The 24,650-nt window shown below is 39.8% G+C and overlaps 1 protein-coding gene across 1 annotated transcript in view; it reads right to left on the bottom strand.

Annotated features, from left to right (window-relative positions):
• The window catches only part of LOC121944010 (synaptotagmin-7-like), a 134,690-nt gene that overhangs the window by 36,639 nt on the left and 73,401 nt on the right, over positions 1 to 24,650 (bottom strand). The window contains exons 3-5 of the mRNA XM_042487660.1: positions 22,236 to 22,315; positions 20,210 to 20,350; positions 6,238 to 6,585 (exon numbers count right to left, since the gene is read on the bottom strand). Coding sequence (XP_042343594.1) covers positions 6,238 to 6,585; positions 20,210 to 20,350; positions 22,236 to 22,315 — 569 coding nt within the window. The remainder of the gene's footprint in view (positions 1 to 6,237; positions 6,586 to 20,209; positions 20,351 to 22,235; positions 22,316 to 24,650) is intronic.

The following is a 24,650-nucleotide window of genomic DNA, read 5'->3' as shown; positions in this document are numbered from 1 at the left end:
ATGCTGCTCCAAGGACAACCTTTGTGTATTTATTTTACCACTGTCTTAAAGGGCAATTCAAACATGAGTTTTCTCATTTCTTGCATCCCTTAACATCAGCTGATCGCCAATTTTAAGGTATAATTTTATAATTTAATTTCTTGTGGATCATTAGCTGTCTAAATTTGGTTCAAACACTGGCTTTACTATTATGAATGACAGAAAGCGGGTACTAAATTAAACACAGAGAATATTAATAAGTATAAGACAACAAACTGTTTCTGTCTCTCTCATTCCCAGAACAGAGTGTCCATATAAAACAACAATTTTAAAAACTTCTCTCAAATGGTTTAAATCCTGCATGAAGCAGATACTCGAATTGGAATTTTCAGACCGGTTTGATATTAAGGCAAACACTGGACCAGACCAACATAAAAAAAAAACAACCCAAAAACAAACACACGTGCTGCTCCTCTCCCCGCCATTGTGGCTGAAATTTGTTCTCCTCCATGTTGCCAGGAATTTGTTTATAAACATAAAAACATGATTTCATTTCAATCATGTTGTAATATTGTCTATTACGAGAGAACTAATAGAGAACCCCAGTAGTAAGTCCTAAAATCTGGAAATGATTTAGGATTTCAGCACCTTTGGTTCCCTCGTCTTAAGGTCAGTGGGTTTTCAAATTGGTTTTTAGTTAGAAGCCTGAAATAAGGTCTGTGTTTAATTCAAGTTTAAGAGACTTTCAAGTTTTGTTCTGCATCATAAAATATGTCAGTAAATATTCCACCTGTAAACTTTGAAGCGTTTATGTGTCTTCAAAAAGGTGGTTGCTAAAAAGTGGCTAAATGAGACTACAGAACGCCTTCACATTGAGCCACACTGAGCTTGGCTTCACAGCCACGACACAGTGGTGATGCGACCGTAGTGTAGCTTGTTTTAGGCTAACAACAGCTTTTTACTTCTGGTGATTACATTTAGGCTTCAAAAATCCTGAGAGTGGTGTTTGTGAAGATTATCGGGCTGAACAACATGTATAAGCATCATAAAGGTTTGTTTGCCACAAAGCTTATTTTCTGCAATGATCCAAAATTAAATGGCAAAGTTCTTTAGGCTTTTTAACAAGGGAACCAGGGCGACGTTAGCTTCCGGGTTGGCCTACAGAAAAATGTCATCTCTGCAGCTCTCTACACAAGCTGGAGTTAGCAACGTGATGCTGTCGGCTGAGGTTGATGATGAAGGAAACATTTAATTTGTGTAACAATGACAAATGCCAGTCCATCATGTTTGCATCAGATCTAAATGTTTCAAGCTCATACATCAGACTGGACTGGCAAAACTTAAAATTCCTCCAACCAGATACTATGGCAAAACTGAATACATGTGGAAATTTGCTCAAAACCAATAAGTTTAATCTAATAGCAACAGGATCAACAGATTGTCTTTCTTATTAGCTTGTGACTGATTTTTTAAAATCAGTTTCTCCACATTTTTCTTGAAATCTTCTTCTTTTCATCTCTCTATGTCTCACAGGTCTGATCTCATTTCCCAGCCTGCATGCGCTTTCTGTGGTGCATTCCCTCCCTAACATGAGGCTGTTTGTTGGAGCAATATCGACAACAAGAGGAACACATTAGCACTTGAGAGACCACTGGGGATGTGTAAACAGTACCAACATGAGGCTCGTCGATAAGGTGAATGGATTTGTATAGATGTCCAAAAAAGACACGCGCACTCCAACCAGAGGGCTCTGAAATCATTACCACCTACACCGGCTCTTATTGATCTGAAATGTACGCAGGGAGGCTCACTGCCACACTGTGTGACAGCATGGACACACGTGGAAGGTGAAACTGCTGCATTTGGTCGTTCATACCCCACTGATCACACGATATTCCCACTCCCCACAGCGTGTTTCCCCCTCAGGGTCAACAACTGACGTGTTTGGTCCAGTAAGATTCATGAGGACAGGGGACGATGCACGGTGCCACCTCCCTATATACATGCCCAGCCTTATTTGAATGATGATTCACATCGGCAGGGAGGTCACTGGCCTGGAGACACTGTTAATGGGAAGACACGCAAAAAGTGCAGGAGTGTGGAGCTGTGTGTGTGGATGTGTGAGTGTCTATGTTCACAGGCAGCAGAGGAGGGGGGCGGGGCGTTTACGTGACGCTGCTTTGTGGAGCACATCATCTGCAATCTATCATTCAAGTCAAGCGGAGGAGGAGAGCTTTCCGTGCTCGCCATCTCAAAACAATCAGTAGCCTTCGCACACCAGTAGCAGTTCTACTCAGTCATGGATGAATTGGAAAACTGTGTCAGAAAAGCCATAATTATCTTTGCTAACTGGGTGGGAGATCATTTCTTCTAAACCCCAGTTAGGGTAGTTGTGGTTATCATGTGTTATTGTAATGTTTTGGCTCAAATCTGTGTTATGCCAACAGTTACAGATACAGATAGTTACACACTGCAGTGTAAGTGTAAATGCAGTTTAACTATTGAACCTCATGCATTTTATTTAACAAGCTGAATTTGTTTAGGAATTACCATTTTGACAACTTTTCATTGCTGCACAGCTGTTTAAAGAAATATTTCACTGATATAAAGAAGGCCCTCACATAGTACTAGGTTGGCTCTGCTGTAGAAAGATGCAAATACTTCAGAAATTGGTGCTACATGACCAACAAACAGCAGGGGTGCTTTTGCTCAAGAGGTAGAAAACCTACAACTACCAAAATGCTGTGTGCCTCACGTAATGTGGACTGGTCCGTGTGGCCAGCCGGATCTTGAATTCCAGCTAAACGTAAGCTACAACATTTTTCTGAAAGCATTTTATTTGAGAAAGAGGCAGTGCAGTAACACAATCTTGATCTATATTCAATATGCACTTCCTGATATGTTTCTGTTTGATCTGATTTTGGTCCAAGTTTGAGAGACAGAGAGAAGGGCAAGTTTGAGAGACAGAGAGAAGGGCGGGTGTGTCTCTTGATCAGCTACACACTCTTTAAGTACGTATCAATGGCAGCGGGGTCGGCAGCAGTTGGTGGGCAATGCAAAAAAATACAACCTGTAGTTTGAGCAACAGCCACAAGAGCCGGCAAAACTCCTCCAAATGACAGAAATAACATCATTTGGAGGAGTTTAGCCAAGGGACAGGAGGTATATCTAGGCACTGGTCAGATGGAGGGAAGTTTACCACAATTCTTCTACACATACTACCCACATTGTTTTGGTACAAAGAACCTTACAACGCCTACACATTATTGCAACTGTACAGTCTATGTATGCACGCTAACATGATGCATTATAGAACAGAATGAGAGTAGAACAAACAGTCCCAATCAAATAGCGTCAAAAACCGTTGTAGCAGGCTAACTTCTCTATAAACTTTCGTATAAGCAAGTCGACTTGTGGCAAGTCGCAAACTCACAGAGCAGGTTTTGCAGTAACAACCAAAGAGAAGCAGTGGAGTAGTATGTTTTGAAATCAACAAATTTTAAAAATATTACAGTAACTGTGTTTTGTTGCAATAAATGGCATGTTTGTTCAAATATGATGTAAGGTTAATGCAGCTGCCTCCAAAGTAGGAGTAAGAGCTGCTGCTCAGTCGACAGCTGGGAGGCAGAAAGAGTCCGCAGGGATAAACATTATGTAGATGAGCATTTTTACATCTAACTTTGGATTTATTTCAACCAAACCAGAGCTACTGAGTGGTGAACCAGTGGACTAACTAACTAGATGATTAATAAGACTAATCAAAATGGTTTTGGTGAGTTTTATTTCCTCCTGTCAAGTTTGAATGATTCACAATGAGTAAACAAGGTGATTAAGCTAACGTTAGTCTTAGTTATGAGAAAGAGGCCAAACTTCGATTGGTGTACGGGTGTATTGTCTGTTTAATCAGGAAAATATAAGTAGGAATAGACCAAAACTGAGTTCTCAAACCAGTGAATGTGACACACTTTACAGCCCAACAATGTGTCGTCACCATAACAACTACCAACAATCACCATTTTCTTTTGTGTTAGTCAAATGACCACGACAGACAGTTAAAGGTCTGCTCTACTCTCATCCTATTTCTAGGTGATGCACACATGCAGCAAAAGAGAAGAATATCGTGTAAAGCTTGGTTTCATGAAACCATTTTAATATACACTTACACAATAACTCATGATACGATACTAGTACAATACTTGGCCCAGGATAACAGTATTATCATGATATTGCGATTGCAAGACAGTTAATCTACAATACATCACGATATATGTTTCTAAAGATGAAAAATACCCCTCAAAAGGCAAAAAGCAGAAGTTATTTACCTATTCACTGCACTGTAGTGTCAGTTTCACCAAATTTGACTACTGAGATGAAACAACACAACAAAGTGTATAGTCTTAGCAAAGTGCATCTTACACACCGATGCTACTTGTCCATGACATGTGGCATAATTCCAATGTAAAATAGCCAAAAAACCCACATTTGCAAAAGGCCAAACTGCCAGAGAGCAAAACAGCTCTGGAGTTGCTGCGATGCTGCTGCAGAGCTGCCTGCTGACTAACTACTACATGTCCACGAGTAAAAGCACATATTCTATTTGTTTGTGTCGCCTTGCAAACCACTGTAGTGTAGAAACATTGTCACTGGACTTTTATTTTGAAACGGAGACAGGAAAGGTTGAGTAAAACAGATGTATGTGTATTCTTCATATCTGTGACAGGTACAGACATAGAAACTGTAGTGAAAGGAGGTACAAAGTCAGTATGACCATTGAAACATGTTCACTGTCTTTTTTTGTAGATGTACCACAGCTTAGAAGAAGCTGAGACGGGTCTAAGCAGCACTGCTCAAGCAGACAGCATGGTTTCTCTAATCTATTAAAATGGGCACCAAAAAACCCCCAAAAAACAACAGATTCTGCACAGCTCACGTGCAGCTCACGCGCAGCTCACGCATTTGATAAGTGCAACCAAGCAGAACAATGAAATAGTCAGTAAGTCAAAATGTTACCAGGCTTAATGTGGGAGATTTTTTGATGAAGATATAGATAGTTGGTGCCAAAGTATTTGCAACGTCTTGCAAGAGGAAGCCACAATATCGATATTTTGTCCCACCCCTAGTTCAATATATGATAATATTCAGATATCATATCTACATCTCTGCATGCAGCTGTCTGTTGTCAATGAACACTGCACACAAACACAAACAAATATACTCACACAAACACACACTGACCAACTGGACTGAGACTGAGAGGCCTTCCAAAAATCACTTTGCAGCACACTCATAGAGAATACAGAGTGTTTGACAGAGATGACCACCACTACTGATGGTAGAGACTCATTAACATGGCTCACAGTTAACGTGCATAATGCACTAAATCTGTCACATCTGACATCAACACCACAAACTATACCCTGAAAAATTATCATAGCTGACCTGTTTTAGCGCCTCGGGCCTCAACATTTCCACATTTAGGCTGGGTTGCACCAACAAGGATTAATTTAATCTAAGATTTTCTCTGGTCAGAGTTCAGTAAACTAGGTTTTACATGAGTGAATCCAGATTCAAAATTAAGCAAAGCTCTGTTGCACCATCTCAATTTAAGTGTCATGTGGAAATCAAAATAACAAATAAATAAATACTTAAATAAATGCATACATAATCAGCATGCTGTCTGCTCCTTGTTAGTATAAAAAAGGGGTGGAGGGGAGCTTTAACTGTTAAAACGGCTGCTCCTCTAACAATAAATGTTACAGTGTTGCTAGCTAGCTAAAAAACACTCATGATGGCTCGGCAGAGAGGCTCATCTTTTTCCTCCTTTGAGAAAAACTTGTTGGCTGAATTAATGGAACAATAGGAGATAAAAAAAAAATGTTTGAGAGAGTGTCCAATCTTCCTGTTTAGCTCAAAAACACTTTCCTTAAGAGAAAATCATCATCATCATAAAATTCAACTGTCTTTATTCTTTATTTTGCTCTATCCATCTCCAAAAGGAAGCCATTGTAAAAGTTAAACCTCCTCATCTTGGATAACAGTTTAAATTAGAGTTTGATGTTTTGGTGCAACAGATTTAAATCTACTCTAGGTTTAGAGTAAAAACTAAACTGACAATTAATGAGAGTCTTAAATTGCAACAGAATTTAAATTTAAACCATGATTAAATCAGGTTTAAAATTGAAAGTTTTGCAAAGGCTGTGTTATCTGACACGCTTTTCCAATGCAACATTTTACAGAGCAGAAAACTTTGACACTTACAAGAACGACTTGACGTCCAGCCCTCGGTTGCGAATCTGCTCCATCATGTGATCCCAGCTGCCAGGATTTGACCTTGACCGGCCTGCCCCTGTTCCTCTGTACCGGGAGGCTCCAGCCGGACTCCCCCGGACCCCCCGCGGGCCCCCACGGTGGCCCCCGCCGCCTGGGCCTGTGTGCAGCTGGCCCAGGCTCTGTGAGGTGACTGGGGGGTCGTTAGGGCCCGGAGGAGGCTGGTGAGTGAGGGGCTGTTGGAGGCTCTGTTGCCGGACCAGGGGCCGAGGGCGCGCCACGGCTGAGGACGGGATGTGCTCCAGGGTGGAGGCGGATGAGAGGGAAGCGTCGCCAAAACTGAGCAGACACATGGGAACAGTGAGGACAAAGATGGATACAACAAGGAAGACATTGGCGTTAGAGAAAACACGGGGCAGGTAAATTTGAAAAGGATTTAGAAGAGATGAAAGTATATTAAAAAAAAAAAACACACACATGATCACATTGATATCAAAAGAAAGATGCAGATAAAAATGGCAAAAACATAAAATAGATACAGCACGGATTGAAATGTGGGAACACAGTGTTTCAGTGGTGAATATCCGAGAGAGTGAGGATCGAGAGAGAACAAACAACAAAGACGACCAGTGAAAGAGGGAGAGAGGAGGGAGAGAAAGAACAGAGTTGTCAAAAAGCTTTAGATTACCGTTCAACATCTGTATGAAAACAACTGTGCACGATCTCAAGCTTATGCTGCATGACAGTGTGCGAGTGCGTGGATGGGCTGGCATGCAACGTGTAAACATTCAATTATTCGTCTCCAAACTGGTGTCAAAACAAACCTCTGCAGTGGATGTACAATTAAATTCAAGCCAAAAGTATCATTATCACTTGAGTCCCAATCTGCAGCGCTAAATTGTTTCTGTACGTTACCTCTTCCCCTAATTAGCCTTGACCTACTTCTACCTTCAGTCTATCTCACAGGTCCTGTCTGCACGCGCTCTGTCTTCCCTTCCCACTCTTCCCTTTACCTTCTTAACTCAACTGCTCTTCATCTCCTATGTCCATTCATCTTTTCTTCACCCTCAGCGCTCACATCAATCTATCTCTGCACCACCTCCAATCAGTGTTCTTTAAGTCTGCTCCCTAATTACCGGTCTGCTACTCTTACAATCATGTAATAATGCTTCACCGTTTATCCTGCCTTCAATCACTGCCCTGCCTGATAACTGTAAGCTTGTGCTAAACAGCTTCTGTCTGGAGCTAAAGCTGTGAGGGAGGATTTACTGCCTGGACTTGAGTTGTGTTGGCGCTCGCTCTCCAGTATTAACTCGGCTCTAACTCTGCTGGAGAGCCAGGAGACAAGCCCCCTGAGGAGCAGAGCAATGCTGGATCAAGTAAATACAAGACAGAGCTCATATACATGCATCCATGCACGCAGGCTTTCTCTCTCCCCCCACCCACCCAGCCACACACACACACACAAACATATACACACACACAATCGAATATTGCATGCCATTAGGTGTTTCCCGAGGACAGGCTTTGATGAGAATGTTTATTTACTTGTGCATAATATTTTAACTGAATAAATGTAAATTAATGTATAAAAGTCTGGTTATCTATTGAGCAGACGTGTTATAGAGCTTTGAGGCGGGAGGAGATATTTTTGGCATTTAGGGTTTCAGAGTTAAAAGTTTATTTTCTGTGTCCAACACTGTACTTCCAAAGATTCGATGAAAGTCCACGATGAATCATCAGTACAAAAGATGAGCAACTGCATTCGAAGAATGTCTGATTCTTTGATAAAGACAAAAAAGTACAAGCCTGTGTACATAAAGTCTAACTAGAGAGGCTAACCGTGACTGGAAGGTTAACATATGATGCATATATTGCAAATATCTCTGATTCTATGGATATATAGTGCTGCACATTGTAGCATAATGCAAATATTGTTTTATTGCTAAACCTTTACATACTTATAATATTTTTATATACTAAAAACTCAGCTTATTGTACATATTTTAAATATTTATATATATATAATACTGTTGCACTTTTGTACACATTTCACATTTCAATGTCATTTAAATGTTGGTGTGAAATTGAAGAATAACAGACAGTTTCATTTTACATTTTTACTCACTTCTTCATACTTTTTATTTATACTTTCTATAATTCTCTATGCTTTACATCAGAGCAACTGTAATGTACCACTGGGGTCAATAAAGTATTCTGATTAAGACTCACAAGATGAATTTCACTGAAAAATATCCTATTTAAACTTTAATATATGCTGCCACAGACATGTGAAAGCAAAGGGCTGCACTTTTTAACCATATTCTTCAGTTTAAATCAGTTCTGTTTTGGTTGATTTGTCATTTTTTGAATGACTTGGACAATTTTGGCAAAGTGTTTTGTTCCCAAAATCAACAACGAAGTGTTTTGAAATGACTACAGCTCTGATTTGCGCATCTGATGGGATTCTTCTCCACAACAACAGCAATCGGCTATACCAAGTTGAAGGAAAAGATTTAATTTAATTATTATAATTATATATTTAATTATTAGAATTTCTCAGGTACAGTTGAAATTATTAGCTTCTGATGGCCCTTAATAAACCCATGCCATCAAAAGGAAAATATTAATTACGGGGGCTTCCCACACGGTGCCCCTCAACTCTTTTTCATTTCTTTCTCTCTGTCATTGATGGTTGTTTGCACGTACATTTAGAGCTGACTCAATTCACCTTCATGCTCAGATAAGTTGAAATATTTCAATGTTTCCAGTCATTAATTGGCAATCATACCAAATAAACAAAAACTCTTGAATTTAAGAAATAAATAAATACATAAACAGTCAGGTGGATACATTTTCTATCTTTAATTTAACTTGTTTTCCTTTTTTACACTAACAACGAGTGTGATTTTTAATGAACTCGAAATCTCAAAGCACCCAGTATATACTTTGAAGTCGGGCTGCAACTAATGGTTATATTTGTTACAGACTGATCTGTAGATTATTTTCTCAGCCCATTATTTGTTTGGTCTAAAGTGACTTTATAAAATGTCTTGTTTAGTCAAATCACAAACCCCAAAATTGTCTCAGTCAGGTTTGTTGTGTTATTCTTGTCTTACTTTTTGTTTTAGATTGGACTGTGGTGCTGATCATCAGTTATCTTGAGGACCTTGTTTTCTGTTTGTTGTGTTTTTCCCTTGTTTCATGTAAATCATTCATGTTAAGTCTGTTTCCTGTTTCATTTGTAGGTTTACTCCTCATGCGTCTTGTCTATTTTCACTTCCTGCCTTTGTGTGCTTTCCCGCCTTAGTGATTGTCTGTCCGACCCTGATGACTTTCACCTGTTCCTCATCTACCCTGCTGTCACCTGTCCTGCCTCGTTATCACCCTCTTCTCTTTGTGTGTTTAGTTTTTGTACTCCCTCTTGTCTTTTGTCAGTTTGCTTGCGCTCCTTGCACTGGATTACCTTTCCTGCTTTCCTTGATTACAGATTTGTTCCTAGTTAAGTTTTTGTTTTCATTTGTTTTGCTTCAGTGTGCTCCTTAAGTTTTGTTGCCTGCTTGTTTTTGTCTTTTGGTTTCGGCTTTATTTGATCACAGTTCGTCTTTTGTTTCTTAAACCTGTTTGCTTATGCATTTGTGTCCCCTCTCTGAACCATGAAACCTGACAAAATATTATATCTACTGTAACATAAGACTGAGGAAAACAACACATCTTCACAGTTGAGAACTGCAGCTCTATTTTTAAGTTTACCCAACAGCATTTGTAATATGTGCTATATATGTTTCAATTTTGCCCAAGAAGTTTCCCTTCACGTGATGAATGGTTCCTCTGGTAAAATCACAAAATTTGTCATATGCCACAAAAACTGGTGGACAGAGGTGAAATGAAACGCACGAAGGCGTAACAACACATGGCAAAAAAAAACCATATTTAAACATCTGAGCACACAAACACTGCAGCAGTCACGTGTAGATAGGACAAATAAATAGAAAGGATGGAGGGACGCATAGAAAACTCTATACTGCAGTGTTCCTGGGTCCAACAAACATGTTAACATAACTGACATCATGATAAATCAATACATCTGGCTGGATTCATGGTGGCATTCAGCCAGACAGCTGGGAGCCGGTCCACGCGCTAATAAATCTTGCCCGTCTGTTTGGTGTCATGAATTTGGCAAAGAGTTTATTTTAAAACTCTGAAGGCTCCACAATACAAACAGTCCTTTCCTGTCAGTTGTTGGATATACTTGTGTTTTTAGGTGCTGTACGTCTTTATTGTCTCCTGTATGTGTCTGTGCAGCACCAGTCATTCATAATACCTGAGCATGAGCCCTCTTTATCTGCTGTATCCTATTACTGACTTAGAGGGTTATTTTCACATTTCTTCTTGCTTGAAAGTCAATTAAGATGACTATAAACCTTGAATGATTTTGTAATTAAGGAAAATTGAGGAGGGTGAAGAACAAGGAGACAGAAGCAGAGCGAGAGAAAAAAAACCCACTAACAGTGACGAGTGAAAGAAAGCGAGAGAGAGTTTAAGAGAGAGACAGACAGACAGGATGGAGAGGTAAATGCCCAAAAATAGAAACCAATTTCAGAGGAGAAATGGAAATACAGGTAGATCTGAAAGACGGAGTGACAGGAGTGAAGAATAATACAATTCAAGTCCAAAAATTATTTTGCAAGTCTAATTGTCATGTTGTTAAAAAGCCAGAATGTAAGATTTACTTTCTTCAAATCAGTCAAACACGAAGAATGATTCATTCGTTGTGCGTGGAGGCAATTAATAACGTCTATAAATATCAATTCTGAAGGCAGAGTTTAGCTCTCTTGTTTCTAATCAATCTAATGTCTCACAACAAGGACACAGTATTGTAGACACAAAGCTGGCTAAAGATGAATGAATGAATGAATGGGAGGAACCCCACCCCCCGTGCTCTACATTAAATCTACATGTACACTTGTTAAATAATCTAGTCAACTTTTTATTCTGTAGATTTCATAAATGAACTGTGGAGGACTTACAGTACCAAACACTGTTTGATTATCTGGGCTACGATTTACATACAGAGATCTTACAGTATATTTATTATTCATTAGTCTCTTTGTTTTGCTAATTGTATTTTGAAAAAAACATGCAGCCACCAACCACCATTTGTTTTAGCATTTATATACCCCACTGACATATATGTAATTGATAATTAATTAAATACAGTGCACTGATACAGCTGATTGCGGGACCTAAACTCTGAGCTCATGACTGCTTGCCAGCATACGTTTAATGCTTAGCACAGCTGGAGATCAGGGAGTGATTTTAACAAACCCTTGGGTTCAACCACTTGTTTACTTCACTACTAATTTGCGTACTTGTTTACTTTGCTCCGAGAAGGTGGTGTTACTATAGGTTACAATTGGGATGGGGAAAAAATTAATCCAGCATAGTAACATAATTGTGTTACTGTAGTCTGTCTGGCAATATTGTATCGATACATGGATGTCAATTATCCTTTTTAAAGTTATATTCAGTATTAATATTGCAAATAAAATATAAACTTTTGTAGCCTTTTCAGTCCACTAAATAAATTTTGTTGCAATAACTGAAAACGGGAAAATAGGTTAAAACAATCACAATATCACAATATATGTTATTTCAATACTCAGCATATCACAAAACGCTCACAATTGCAATTTTATTGTATCGTGACTTAAGTCTCTGGTGATTCCAACCACTATTATACAATTTAGTGACTTGTCTGCTGTGATCAGCTGCTCAAATATTACGCTAAGAGCTTAGCTAAACCTTATGGACTACAGTTTTATTTCCCATAAGGCATTGCAAAATAAATCTGAGTGGTCACAACATGAAAAATAAAAAAAAAAAAAAAAGAAAAAAAAGAAAAAAAAAGAAATTCTGTTTCGCAAAACTATTTTGTCAGGCTGTTCTATGATTGTTGCTTTTCCATTCATGAAATACTCGTCAGGGACCTTATGCCCCATTCAGACCAAAGATTTGTGACGAGACAAAACTGCTTCAGAACGTTGCAGAGAAAAGTTGGAGCAGTCTGAACTGACTCGTCTCTGTCAAGCTGAGTGATGGTGTCGCCTACCGCTCAGCTTGTCAGGTCTCCTGCAAGCTGGTTTAGGAATGTAAGGCACATCACGTGTTTCAACAGTCAATCAGCTTGTAGCGAAGTCTGCTGGCCAAATCTTTTAGGTTACACACTGTCAGTAGATGGCATGTTTGCTTGACCTCCATCCCTATCTAGCCCAAATCTGTTTCAACCGCCTCTGTAGTCATATATTATGGTCTCCATCCTCACGGTGTGTCCGTGTTGCATGGTCGGTCACTGCTAATGCTCACTCTGTGAGCACATCACACATACATACTAATTGACTGATTATCGCCACTGGTGATTTATGTATTTATTATGAATACAATCAAAGCTCAGATTGTGTGCTTATGTTTTCTCCGTTTCATCATTAACTAGAAATGCTGCAAGTATCTAAATATAACTATGCTCATTCATATTTTAAGGAACTAAAATTATATTTAGCTTCAAAACGAGCCTGAAAAGCTGGAAGTAAGAATACAAGTACAGAGTGGCTGCTGTCAAGATGACAGGACTGGCGGTTTTTCAAAACTCACTCATCAACTCAACAAATCATTTTGTTGTGAATCTCTGGTCACAATGTGAGTGCAAGCAAACACTCATTATTGTTACACAGTGATTTAAATCTAGACTGAGGTCACAAGTAGATATGCTTTTGTTTGGAATGTCAACAGTAAAAATGTCAAATTTTAAAGGGATTATTTGATTCTTGATTCTTCTGCAGAGGTTGATAAATAGGGGAAACTGGTTAAAATTAAGCTACGCTGAACCTTGTTTTAGTTTCCTTCGGTTTTTTTTGTATCACTGGTCTAATAAAGCTGCTCTCCCGCTGTTCATGCAACCCACTCTGAATTTAAAAAGCTGTTACTTCAGATGAACAAGCACGCTATCTTTGAAGATTTTCTGCAAGCATCTGTTTTGTTTGAAATTCTCGAAACTGTCACAGCCTTCAGTAAATTGGAGACTGCAGAGGAACAGCATGACCGTGTGGATTCACTTTGTCTGAGACTGTCCTGACATCAGCTGGTGGAGTGATGGCAGCTGACATAAAAATGTTTTTTGTTTATGAGTGACAAAGCTCTCCGTAGTTGAGGGACTTCAACCAGTAGTAACTCATGCATCACAGGTACACTCTGCAAAGCAGCTGGCTTCTCTTCCAGCTCATCCTTACATTATCTCCATCTGCATGGTGTCAAAAATAGCTGCTATTAATGTCCATCTTTGGGTGCACATGCAACAGTGCCATTCACTATGTTTATACAAACTCACACTCTGCCTTGATATCCACACCATGCTGTTGTTCTGCCCCTTGTAGCCCCTCATGCGTGCCCCCTGTCACCATGCGCCACTCACTTGCTAAACCGTAGGCCTCCGGCATGCATGTGGCTCTGGACCGTCTGCCAGCGCCCGGCCTTGCTGCCCCCCGTCACCATGCTTCGAACGCTGTCACTGCGACTGGGCCCCGCCCCATTCCCAGAGCAAGCACCAACCCCGCTGTCACTGGCCCCCGGCGAGGGTCCAGCACCGCCCTGCCCACCCTTATCCACGGCCCCACTGGAAGGAACAGTGGCGTGGATCAGAGACACAGAAACAGACCAGGATACAAAGAAGAGAGAGAGACGGACAGACGAGAGACAGACGCACAGACGTACAGAGCCGGAGGGCAAAAGATTCATCAGTGAAGTTAGTCAAACTGGCGAGAGAGACACTTTGTGAGCTCTCAGTCCAGCCACAAGTGTCCAGTATACAACTACAACAACAACAACCTTGAGCAGCCGCTGCTGGTCAGCGAGACAGTAAATAAGAAAACAGTGAAGAGATTTACTGTGTAACCCTGTGAGTAAATTGGAGTACACCATTGTATTTTTCTGTGAACAACGAGACAAAAAAAAATATCTTCCAAAGTACAAAAATTCTGCACAGAGTTGATGGCCAACAGATTATTTCATCAAGACAACTTGTAAAGCCCAGTTCACTCATGTAGTGCAAAATAGTAGCAAAGTAGCAAAGATTTAATACATTGCCTAAAGGGATTATTTTCTTTCTGCAGCTCCTCAGTTCACTAAAATCATTATTGAAAATGTTTCATGTGAGAAACAGGCCACAGAGTTTTACGAGTTTAGAGATGCAGCAGGCTGACCTCTCTTCACTCCACACAGAGGACAGCAATGACCAATCAGCTGGCTCTTTGAATTGAGTAACTATGCAGATGTATCATCTTCAGATGTTAAGATGCAGGCGATAATAACAGAGCACTTATGTTTCTCGTCTCACAGCAGCTCACCTGCAGCTCCATAGTAAAATCGTGCCACTTAACCCACCCCAGCTGACCTCGACTTCAGACGTCACAGAGACGAGTACAGACAGACTGTCGACTTCAGTACAGGGACCTTTCACTGACTGAGGACAAACCACACAACACACAGCTGAACACCAGGACAATGTCTTCAACAACATTTAGACATTAGGTGTAGGCTGACAGTAAAATGAATAATTCTCACCAAACAGTTGCATATTTTTGAAACACATTCTCACTCTCAACTTGTCAAATACGGACACTTGATCAGTGTCCCCTCCAGTGTCATTTTCGGATTTTCAGGGACAGCGTGTTAATTCATGCATGTTACATGCATTGTGTCTTCTCAAATTAAACTTCTGTTTTCACAGGATAATGTATAGTTTCCATTATTTAAATGCATACACTGTCTTTCAAATGAACGTGGGTTTAAAAAAACATTTTTAGGTTTACGTCCTGAGGTGTAGACAACAAAAGTACGTGTGTTTATTTTAGAAAGAACAAAAGGATTCTTCGCACATGCATTTCAAAACAGGAGCTGGGAGGGGGACAAAAAGGGCATGCTTTGTAGACAAACTCCCACCCACTGCCTAACTTGCAAACAAAATAAAATGTATTTTGATGATCTGGTTACTACACCTTCATCAGGAATATATTTATTTCTTTTTCAAGTTAGACAGTGTGAGGAAGTTAGTCTGCAAAATAGGTTTGGATTGAAATATCATGGTTTGGCTTAAAATAAGTATGTTTGTTATGAATAAAATGTAACATCACAACATTTGTCACATACCTCACGTGACTTAAATCAGTAGCGTAGTACGCTACTCACACTAGTACATTACGCTATTATTAAAATAACTTGACTCGACTCGACTTCTGGTTTCACTCAAGACAGAAATTGCAGTTTGTTTGAGGCATCGACCTCCTCCCCAAACCGCCCTCTCTAACTCTTAATACTAATGCAGCTGCTGGGAGTGTGAAAACAAAAAAAAGCAAAACACTGCCTAGTGTGTCTCATACCGTCAATAAAAGGCGCTTCGGTGCATTGGTATGTGACGCCGAAGGCCACTGACTACACGTCCATATTTGACAGAGTGAGACCTAATTGTATTTTGCTACTGTTGTGATAACATGTCCATACTATTCTCACATACAAGTGATCAGGACCCTATTGCACGTCTGTCCGTCCTGGAAGAGGGATCCCTGCTCAGTCGCTCTTCCTGAGGTTTCTACTATTTTTTTTACTCCGGTTACAGGGTTTTTTTGGGGGGAGTTTTTCCTCAGTCAATGTGAGGGTCAAAGGGTATAGGGATGTCGTACGCTGTAAAGCCCTCTGAGGCAAACTGTGATTTGTGATAATGAGCTTTATAAATAAAATTGACTTGACTTGCACTTCTCTGTTGTTTTTTAATTTTCTTTAAGGTAAAATATTACTGTAACACAACACAGTTTAACTATACCACATTGTAACTTCACCATAACTGCACTGTTCTTTTGTGTAATTGTGCTTATTTCATTCAATTTTATTCATCTTGCATTGATTGTATTTTTCTTTTGTGTTTTCAAATGTTGTTCTAATGGATTTCTTCAGCGTATGGAAAGCACTTTGAATTGCCTCCGAGTTTGAAAGGTGATAAACAAACAAACCTGCCTAAAAGCATCATTATCTCAACAGTAAGGAGCAAGAAATTGTTGACTCACTGATCTGCTATCACATATCTCAGAAATGCCGCCATCATCAGCCGATTAAATGCCACTCAAATATAGATAATTATCTCAATAGCATAATGCAAGGCAATCACAACAGTCGCTGCTGCTCGCTGATTTTACAATAGTTTCGACATCACTGCACAGATGCAGAGTAATTGATAACCCTGTGGTTTTGAAAGAGTCAAGTGAGTTGTAATTAGAGAGAATAAGAATGAACAGGTTCACTTAATGCCTCAGTGATGTGTGAGATGCATCTAAATGATGGAGTGCAGGTTGATATGAAACAGACACTTCACCTTCCAAACACTTAATTGCTGCACTGTACACGGCGGACACAGTGTCACTATTTTTGGAATAGGGCTCAGTAGACCAGACTCAGGAGGGCTATCAGGCAGCCTTAAAGCACTTACAGTACTATGAGTGATGGTGGGAGCAGTGACAACAAGCAGAAACACGAAGCAGGCGGAGGAAGAGGTGAGAGGAGTAAAAACACACACACACACAAATGCCTTCACACACACACAAAAACAACACAACTGTGAAAAAAGTACAACAGGAACCACCCCATTAAACGAACTGTTAAATATTTTAGGAAATAAGCTCATTAGCTTCGGGCAGAGAATATGATGAGAAGATCAACATGACTCTCATATTTGCGTGTTTGTCGGGGTGCCTGGTGGCTCAGTGGATAGAGCAGGTGCCCCATATACGGAGGTTGTATCATCGCCGCAGCATCCGCGGGTTCAATTCCGGCCCCTGCCCTTTGCTGCATGTCGCACTCTCCCTCTCTCCCCCTTTCAGATTCAAACTGTCCTGTCCATTAAAAGAAATAAAAGCCAAAAAAATTCATCTTTAAAAAAAAAATGTCTGTCTGTTAAATGTGTATTATTATTAATATTATTATTTCTATAGCCTAATTTTAAACATATAACTATTAATATAGGTTTTTCCAAACATTCTCTCCCCTCTCTGTCTAAGCCAATTTTCAGGTTGTTTTTGTTCCATTTCGCCATTTTTTAAAATGTCTTTGTCATCTCCTACAGTCATATCTTGTTTGAACTACGCTACGCTGCCCCCACGATCTCTGGTGGTACCGCTCTGTTTCATCCATATCTGTAAGCTTTCAGAAAATGTGCACAAATATGGATGAAATGAAAGCGAGTACAGACAGAGGGTTCCATGTGTATCTAACGTTGAGCATAAATGAGCCCTAAGAGGTGCCAGGTTTCAGGAGCAAATTAAACAGTGAGTGGCCTACTTATTTAAAATGCTGCTTCAGAGGCTTTTCTAACCTGACATGAATACAGTACTATGTAAAAACAATACATAATTATTGTTGTTATATTATAAAGTATAAAAAATTGTAATGAATGTGAGTAATGTCACGGCAGTGAGTAGAGGACTGACTGAATGTGGAAAAATATTGTTACATATTGTTAAAATTGCAAAATTGTGATTGTTAAAGTTGCATTTTTCTTACGATATTTTAGGTTGTTTATCATCTTTTTTATAAATGGGTGAACATTTTCACAACATACTTCAAAAAAAAAAAAAAAATTGTAAATGTTGTTATTCCTGAGTTATTATGCAAAGGTTTTACTGGTCCAGCCCACTCGACATCAAATGGGGCTTTATGTGGCCCATGAACTAAATCACTTTGACGCTCCTAATTTAAAGAACAAAATATCACCATCTTACTGTTGAAATCTACTGTTGTCCCAGCCAAAAAAGAGCCAGGCACATAACCAATCCAGTGAGACAGCAATTGTCGTCTTTACACTTGGGTTTCGCACGGATAAAAGAAACCAGATATAGCGTGTCAATCAGCGGTCTTCAGAGGGCTGGTAGGCGGATTTTGTTGAGTTGACAGAGACAGGCTAGCTGTCCCTCTGTCTCAAGTCCTCATGCTAAGCTAGCTACCACACCATATACCTTATATTTTACAAAACAGAGTGAGACAGGAAGTGATGTTGATCTTCTCATCTAACTCGCTGCCAGAGATAAAATGAGCATACTTCCCAAAATGTCAAACTATCCCATTAGTTTGTAAAGGTAAGCTAGCAGCCCGTTCTCACTCCCAACTTGTCAAATACCGCTGTCTCTGTTAGCGGACCTCCACACCACACACCGACGTACAGAGGCACTCTTTGCGGCGGTATGATCAACATATTCTCATCCCAACTTGTCATATGTTGCCGCTTGGTCAGTGGACTTTCACGTCTACATAGTACCAGTTAGTATCCTTTTGCATCTGCTTTTTACGCTCTGGGATGCTGCTACCTTAATGTCAACGAATGCACATGGTGGGATAACCCTACACACAGCAACCAACGCCAGAACATCAACAAACGTACATGCTGGCGTGGATGGTTAGGTCTAGGGGAAGGAGGCATATGGTAAGGTATAGAAAAAAGAAAAAAATCACATACACTCAGGAAGCCAACACCCAAATCCTGCATCGAAGTCCGTTGTTTGTGCTCCTTATTTTACATTGTTATCAGCATCATTTTAACCTGCTGCCATCTTGCCACGTTCATGCACTCATAAGTTTGGAATGAGAAAGTGCTGGTATGATACATATCTGGTGGTGGCTGTTTACTGAGTCGGTCAATAACTGTAGTATAAAGACTGAGAAAGTCTGCATAGACATTTCCTGTAAAAATGCATGTGTATTTTGGAAAGAGACAAGGCTTGTAACAAGCGTAAAGCGACTGATATTTTGACGTGTAGGTCCACTGACAAAGTGGTGGTATTTGACGAGGTGGGGATGAGAACTTGTTGAAAGTAACCTATCTAGAAACAATTAAAATCAACAACAGCAAACCCTCTGTGGAAACCCTGTCAGCTCAGGTACATGTATGTTTACAGTCCGCTACAGTATCCTGAAATGCAGATTTGAATACTCGGACTTGAGAGGCTGGGTTGTATAAAAGGAGGAAAACGTTCAGGTGAAACAGCAAGATCTGCTCTCTGAGGGTTGTCCGTCTCCATGGTAACACTCCATGGGCTGCAGGTGAGAGGTAAAGAGGGTCTGATGAGGCTAGCAGGGCTGTAGGGAATGGGGCTATCAAACCTTTCTTTTGTACACCCTGAACACTATAAGAAAAGCAAACTAAAATGTTCTTCCCTAGATTTGAGTTTTGACGGTAAAAACGAAATGGGACTCAAAAAGGAGGGTCCCCAAAATACATTAAAATCGCTCTGATATCTCATGAACATTAATGATTTAAAGCCTGTGTTCTGTTTTCAGGGATATATGCATTAATTTTGTAAGGCTGTTGGCAGACATAAAAACTGTCTTCCCATCTGAAAGCGATCGTTTGGAAAATGGTCGTTAGGGCAGTCCTAGGAATCACAGCAATATTGAGGGATGCTGCTGCACATCTCTATCAGGTGCTGCATGGCCAGCAGTGCATACTAAACACCGCCTCGCTGTTGACATGCCTGAAAGCAAAAACATGAGGATTACCAGGGATGAGGGGGGACTTGTGTTAAAAGACATGTGGCCGGACAGCGTTACAAAATGAGGCTCTCTGCCCCCCTCCAGGCTATTTAATGTGACCTTTTCATTGCTGGCAGTGATATATTGATCAACCTTTGCTTTTGATTCTGAGTATTTTTTGTATTATCTGTCAGGTGCTTAAGCTCACAAACAGCCACACAATGTTTAATTTTTAATTTACTGTGTAAAACACATATTTACTGTGCCAATAATTCCCCGTTTTTATTATGTCAACTACTCATACAGCTTTGTGGGAGTTTTCCCAGGTGCACGCTAGCCCCTGTTCATTACAGCCCTGCCCAGATTGAGGGGTCCCTTACCAGCCATGACTGAGACTCACTTGGGCGTGAGGCGAGGGTCTCCGTAGGGAGCATAGGGAGACATGTTTAAGAGGAACTCCTTGGGCGGGTAGGAGCTCCACCTCTGTTGCACGTTGCTGCTGTCATTGTTATTCCAAAAGTCTCTGTCTAGATCACTGTGGCTAGAGAGAGAGAGAGAGGGAGACATGTGAGACAGGGAAGAGCAGCAAGCAAAGACAGTTTTAAAGAAGAACAATATGACAGATGAGAGCAGTGTTGAGAGAAAGAGAAAGAAAAAAGAGCAAAGTTGGAATATTTTCTCATAAATCTAAAGGTCAGGGAGAGAATTAATAAACAAGAAAATGTGATAATGTCAGTGCCTTTAAAACTATATTCTAAAACTGGGCACAGTTCTTTAAACTAGATTATGAATACATTTGTTCATAAAAAATAAGGTGAGTGTAGCACACGGTTCTACAGAATAAAAAGGAGGTTTAAAATGTTAATGCTTTCATGTTTTTGGACATGCAAATTACAGCAGACTTGTTTCAAACCTCCCTTTGACCTGCAGGTTTTATCACTCTGTCAGAGGAAACAAATAAAAATAGAGGAGGTAGGAAACAAGAATACAACAGAAACAACAGGTTATTGGATTAACACACTCTGGATTTGAAAAGAGAGAATAAATGTGGGTAACAGGAGGTAGAATAGCAACAAAAGAGTGCTATAAATGACAAATTGTAAGCTGTGTCAGTCAAAAAGCCCACGCTTCAGCACCTCTGCTTGTTAATGATGCTCGTAACAACATGGATTCTCTAGTTCGCTCAATATTAAAATTAAAGTCCAAAGTAATACAAGTACAGCTTTGCACGATGGCAGCACAGTTTACGTACGCAGACATTTCTAAAAGACAATTAGGGTTAAGAATATTTTGAACTTAAAGGGTAAGTTCAGTATTTTCAACCTATTTTCCCTTTTTTGTGTCTATGCGACTTAAAGGAACAACATTCTTTTAAACTGCTCCTGTATTGAGCGAGAGTGAAACAGGCTGCAATGTAACCACTGAGAGATGTCATTGTAAAAGTGTTTTTGCCACTGACAGGCTCAGACTGTTATTCCAAGGTCTCATTTATACTCCCTTTATGTATGAAAATGGATACGTCCTTTTCAAATGTTTAAAACGTCACTGTCACCTTATATTTCCATGCATCCTTTAGATACAGCTAATAAATGGCACAAGAGGGCATACTTCAAAAGTTTTACAACGGTGGAGGAGGTCATAATAATGTACCTTTTATCTGAGGGAGCGTGGAAGATGGCTATGGTCTTTAGGCTGGTTTCCATAGAGAACCAGTTGCGATATTTTCCAAATGTCGATAAAACACAATTGCGAGATGATTGCGTTTCCATTGAGTCATGTAATGCGACTTCTCCTCTCGCATTATCATTCCAAGAAGCATCAAAATGGATGTCCAAAGTGTCAGTGGTTTGTCAGTGGCAAAAATGAGCACTTGTAGTGTACTTAAATGTGCAATAATTTGCTCCAAGTGATTACATTGTAGTCTTTTTCCCAGCTGCAGTGCTCATGCTTAACACTGGACCAACTTCAAACACTTTTGTTTCCATTAGTCACAAAAGAGCCCAGGTTGAAAAATACCAAAGTTACCCTTCAAAGTTGTAGATAACACTGTTTTGGTGTTCTGTAATAATGTGCGACTGCTGCATTTAAATTTTGGTGTTTGTATTTTCCAAACCGATTAGAAGAAATGCCATTTTGAAGTAGAATTTTTTTGTAACCCAACTTTGATTTATACAAACAGAATATACAAGTAACTTTTCTCCACTCTGTTTTTAAGAGACTGCATAATTCAACCTCTTTGATAAATGAGAAACATACCCATATAACACTGTCTTGAGGGCATCATTTCATGGTGGACATTTCAGACCGTGTAAGGGGGGAGCTACAAGATTAGCTTTCCAATCAGAAACGGCTGTTAAAATGCGATACTATCACCACATCATAGATCATTTCCATACGCCTCCATCTAAACCCTCCCTGACACCTACTTGATGGCTTTATTTTCCCCTCGACCTCTCACAGAATCTGGAGAGCTGGCAGCTTCCACCCCAGGCTTATTCCTCTTCCCCTGCAGAGAGACAAGAGAGAGACAGAGACGGATCTGTCTTGAGCGTTGTTTACAAAAGCATTTCTGCATGTCAAGTGCACATTTCAGAGGCTTTAGAAGAGCATCAGGTCCAAAGCATGTTGTAAAATATGATAAATGAGGAAAGAGCAGAAATTGGTTTGAAGCCAGGACCACAGCCTGCTTCTGAGGATCAAAACGTGATGAGGGACCACTTAACTACAATGAGATGCAAAAACACACCTGCATGCACAAACATGTCTTCACACACAAAGAAAGGAAATGCACATGTTTACTACAAACGGCACTGTGTAACTTGTATATAAGACAAAGAGTGAAATCAGGCATAGTAAGAAATTTAAAACTGAAAGACAAAACATGTATTAGAAGCAAGCACTTTCTTTTGCAATACAAAAGATTAAAGTTATATTTTGAGTAGTGCGTTGAGTGGTTACAGCATAGCAACAGAGCCGTTGTATCTAAGTCGCTGCAGCTGTTGTGCTCCTCAAAAATGTAACTACATGTTGGGGTTACAGCAGCTACAGTGATACCACCTTAAAGGCCAAAATAACAGTGTTTGCTGAGTTTGGGCTGCCTTTGTTTCTCCTAAAAGTTGCCAATGTTTGTAAAGACAACATTAATAAGAATCTTTGCCGATGTTCATCCAGGCCTGTCGTGTGTGGAATGTGTGCAGATGAATGGTGTTTGGCCTTGTACCATGAGCAAAAATATGCCACATTTTGCATCATCTGGTGGATTTTTGGCTGGTGGACGGGCAGGGAGCTCTGGGAGCCGACGGCTCGGGGTTTTCCTTATGATCTGTACACACTTTTCAGACCACAGAGACACAGAGGCCTGGTTGAAAATCACCAAAGTATCCCTCTAAGTAAGTTGAGGACAGTCTCAGTAGTCTTCTTCTTTTCAGTAACACATATCCAGTGAAGCAATCTCCACTGCAAGTCTTTTGATCATCACAAATGTAAACACAACTACTGCGGGTATGGATGAACTGAATACTTTTTTTTTTTTTTACATTTGAAGCTTCTATTGGGGTTTTCAGATAAATCTTTGAATGCCTGTTACATGTTTAAAAATCCTCAAAAAAAAAGACAGAAAAAAACGTCAATTTGAATAAAGTGATTCCTTGAATTAACTGAGTTCATCCTTTTTCATTACATCAACATGCCTCAATGAATAAATAAACGTAATTTATAGTGCTGTTAGAATCCTGCCAGGTCGCCCTCATTTCAGACTTGCGCTTCTCTCCGGGTGCAGCAAGCAAACACTTTTGATCGAGTGAAATTGTTGTTTTTGAAAAGCTGAACGGCAACAAACATGAATTGAAGTAGAATACTTTTTTAGACAAAAACATGCTGAAAATGTAAGAAATGATAACATCTATCTTTCTTCAATACATTAGACTGTTGGATTTTAAAATGCTTTGACTTAATGGAAAATTTAGGATTACACACGTCAGAAACAATCCTTTGCACCCACTAATGGAATCTAAGTATACCACTATTAATTTTAGTATAGCCTAATATTTTATTTGCAATTGTGCAGAAATACTGCTGCACTTGAACAGAATGAATTGAAGTGCAAAAAATAAAAAATAAAAAAAGCTCCATAGCATTCAAATAAGGTTTGGAAATTATCATTTTTGTCCACCTGTCTCTGTGGCTGGTGGAATCCAAAATCTACCAGCCACTTAAAAGATTACCAATGGGGGTTTTTTGGCTGGTAAGTGAAGTAAATCTAGCAGCCAAATGCATATTTTACCAGCATTTGGCTGATGGTTTGTAATAATTTCCAATCCTGAATGGAATGTTGATTTTGAATTCAAATATGCCAAAATTATATCCTATCCAGAGCTGTTTAAGCAACAAACAGGATCATTTGGAGGGTGGGAAAATTCTAAATAGGCACCAAATATGCAAAAAAAAATGTCCACTGTAAGATATTAAACAGCTTACTTTACCTACTCCCCGCACATTTCCACCACTTAATGGATCAGGCTTTCAGCAGAGCAATATACACTAGTTATAGTTATTGACCTTTACATTTTATTGAACTCTATATTTATTGAACTCTTGAGGATGATAACACCAAGCTCCCTCCAGCTGAGTCACACAGACCCTCTCCTCTTACATAATGTTTTTCCATCGCAACTTCACAACATGAAGAACACATCTGCCACAGAATGTCCACTAAATAGAAAACGACCTCTCTGCATTTCTCAACATGGTTTCGAGAGAAGTTTTATCCATAATCAAGGATATTTTGGACCTGATCCCATTTGGATATCTCAGCGACACAACCATCTGTTGCTGAAAATAAT

This window comes from Plectropomus leopardus, chromosome 1 (assembly GCF_008729295.1).
Source record: "Plectropomus leopardus isolate mb chromosome 1, YSFRI_Pleo_2.0, whole genome shotgun sequence".
Lineage (NCBI taxonomy): Eukaryota > Metazoa > Chordata > Actinopteri > Perciformes > Serranidae > Plectropomus > Plectropomus leopardus.
The sequence above is the reverse complement of the archived record's forward strand: the minus strand, read 5'-3'. Positions and strand labels throughout refer to the sequence as shown.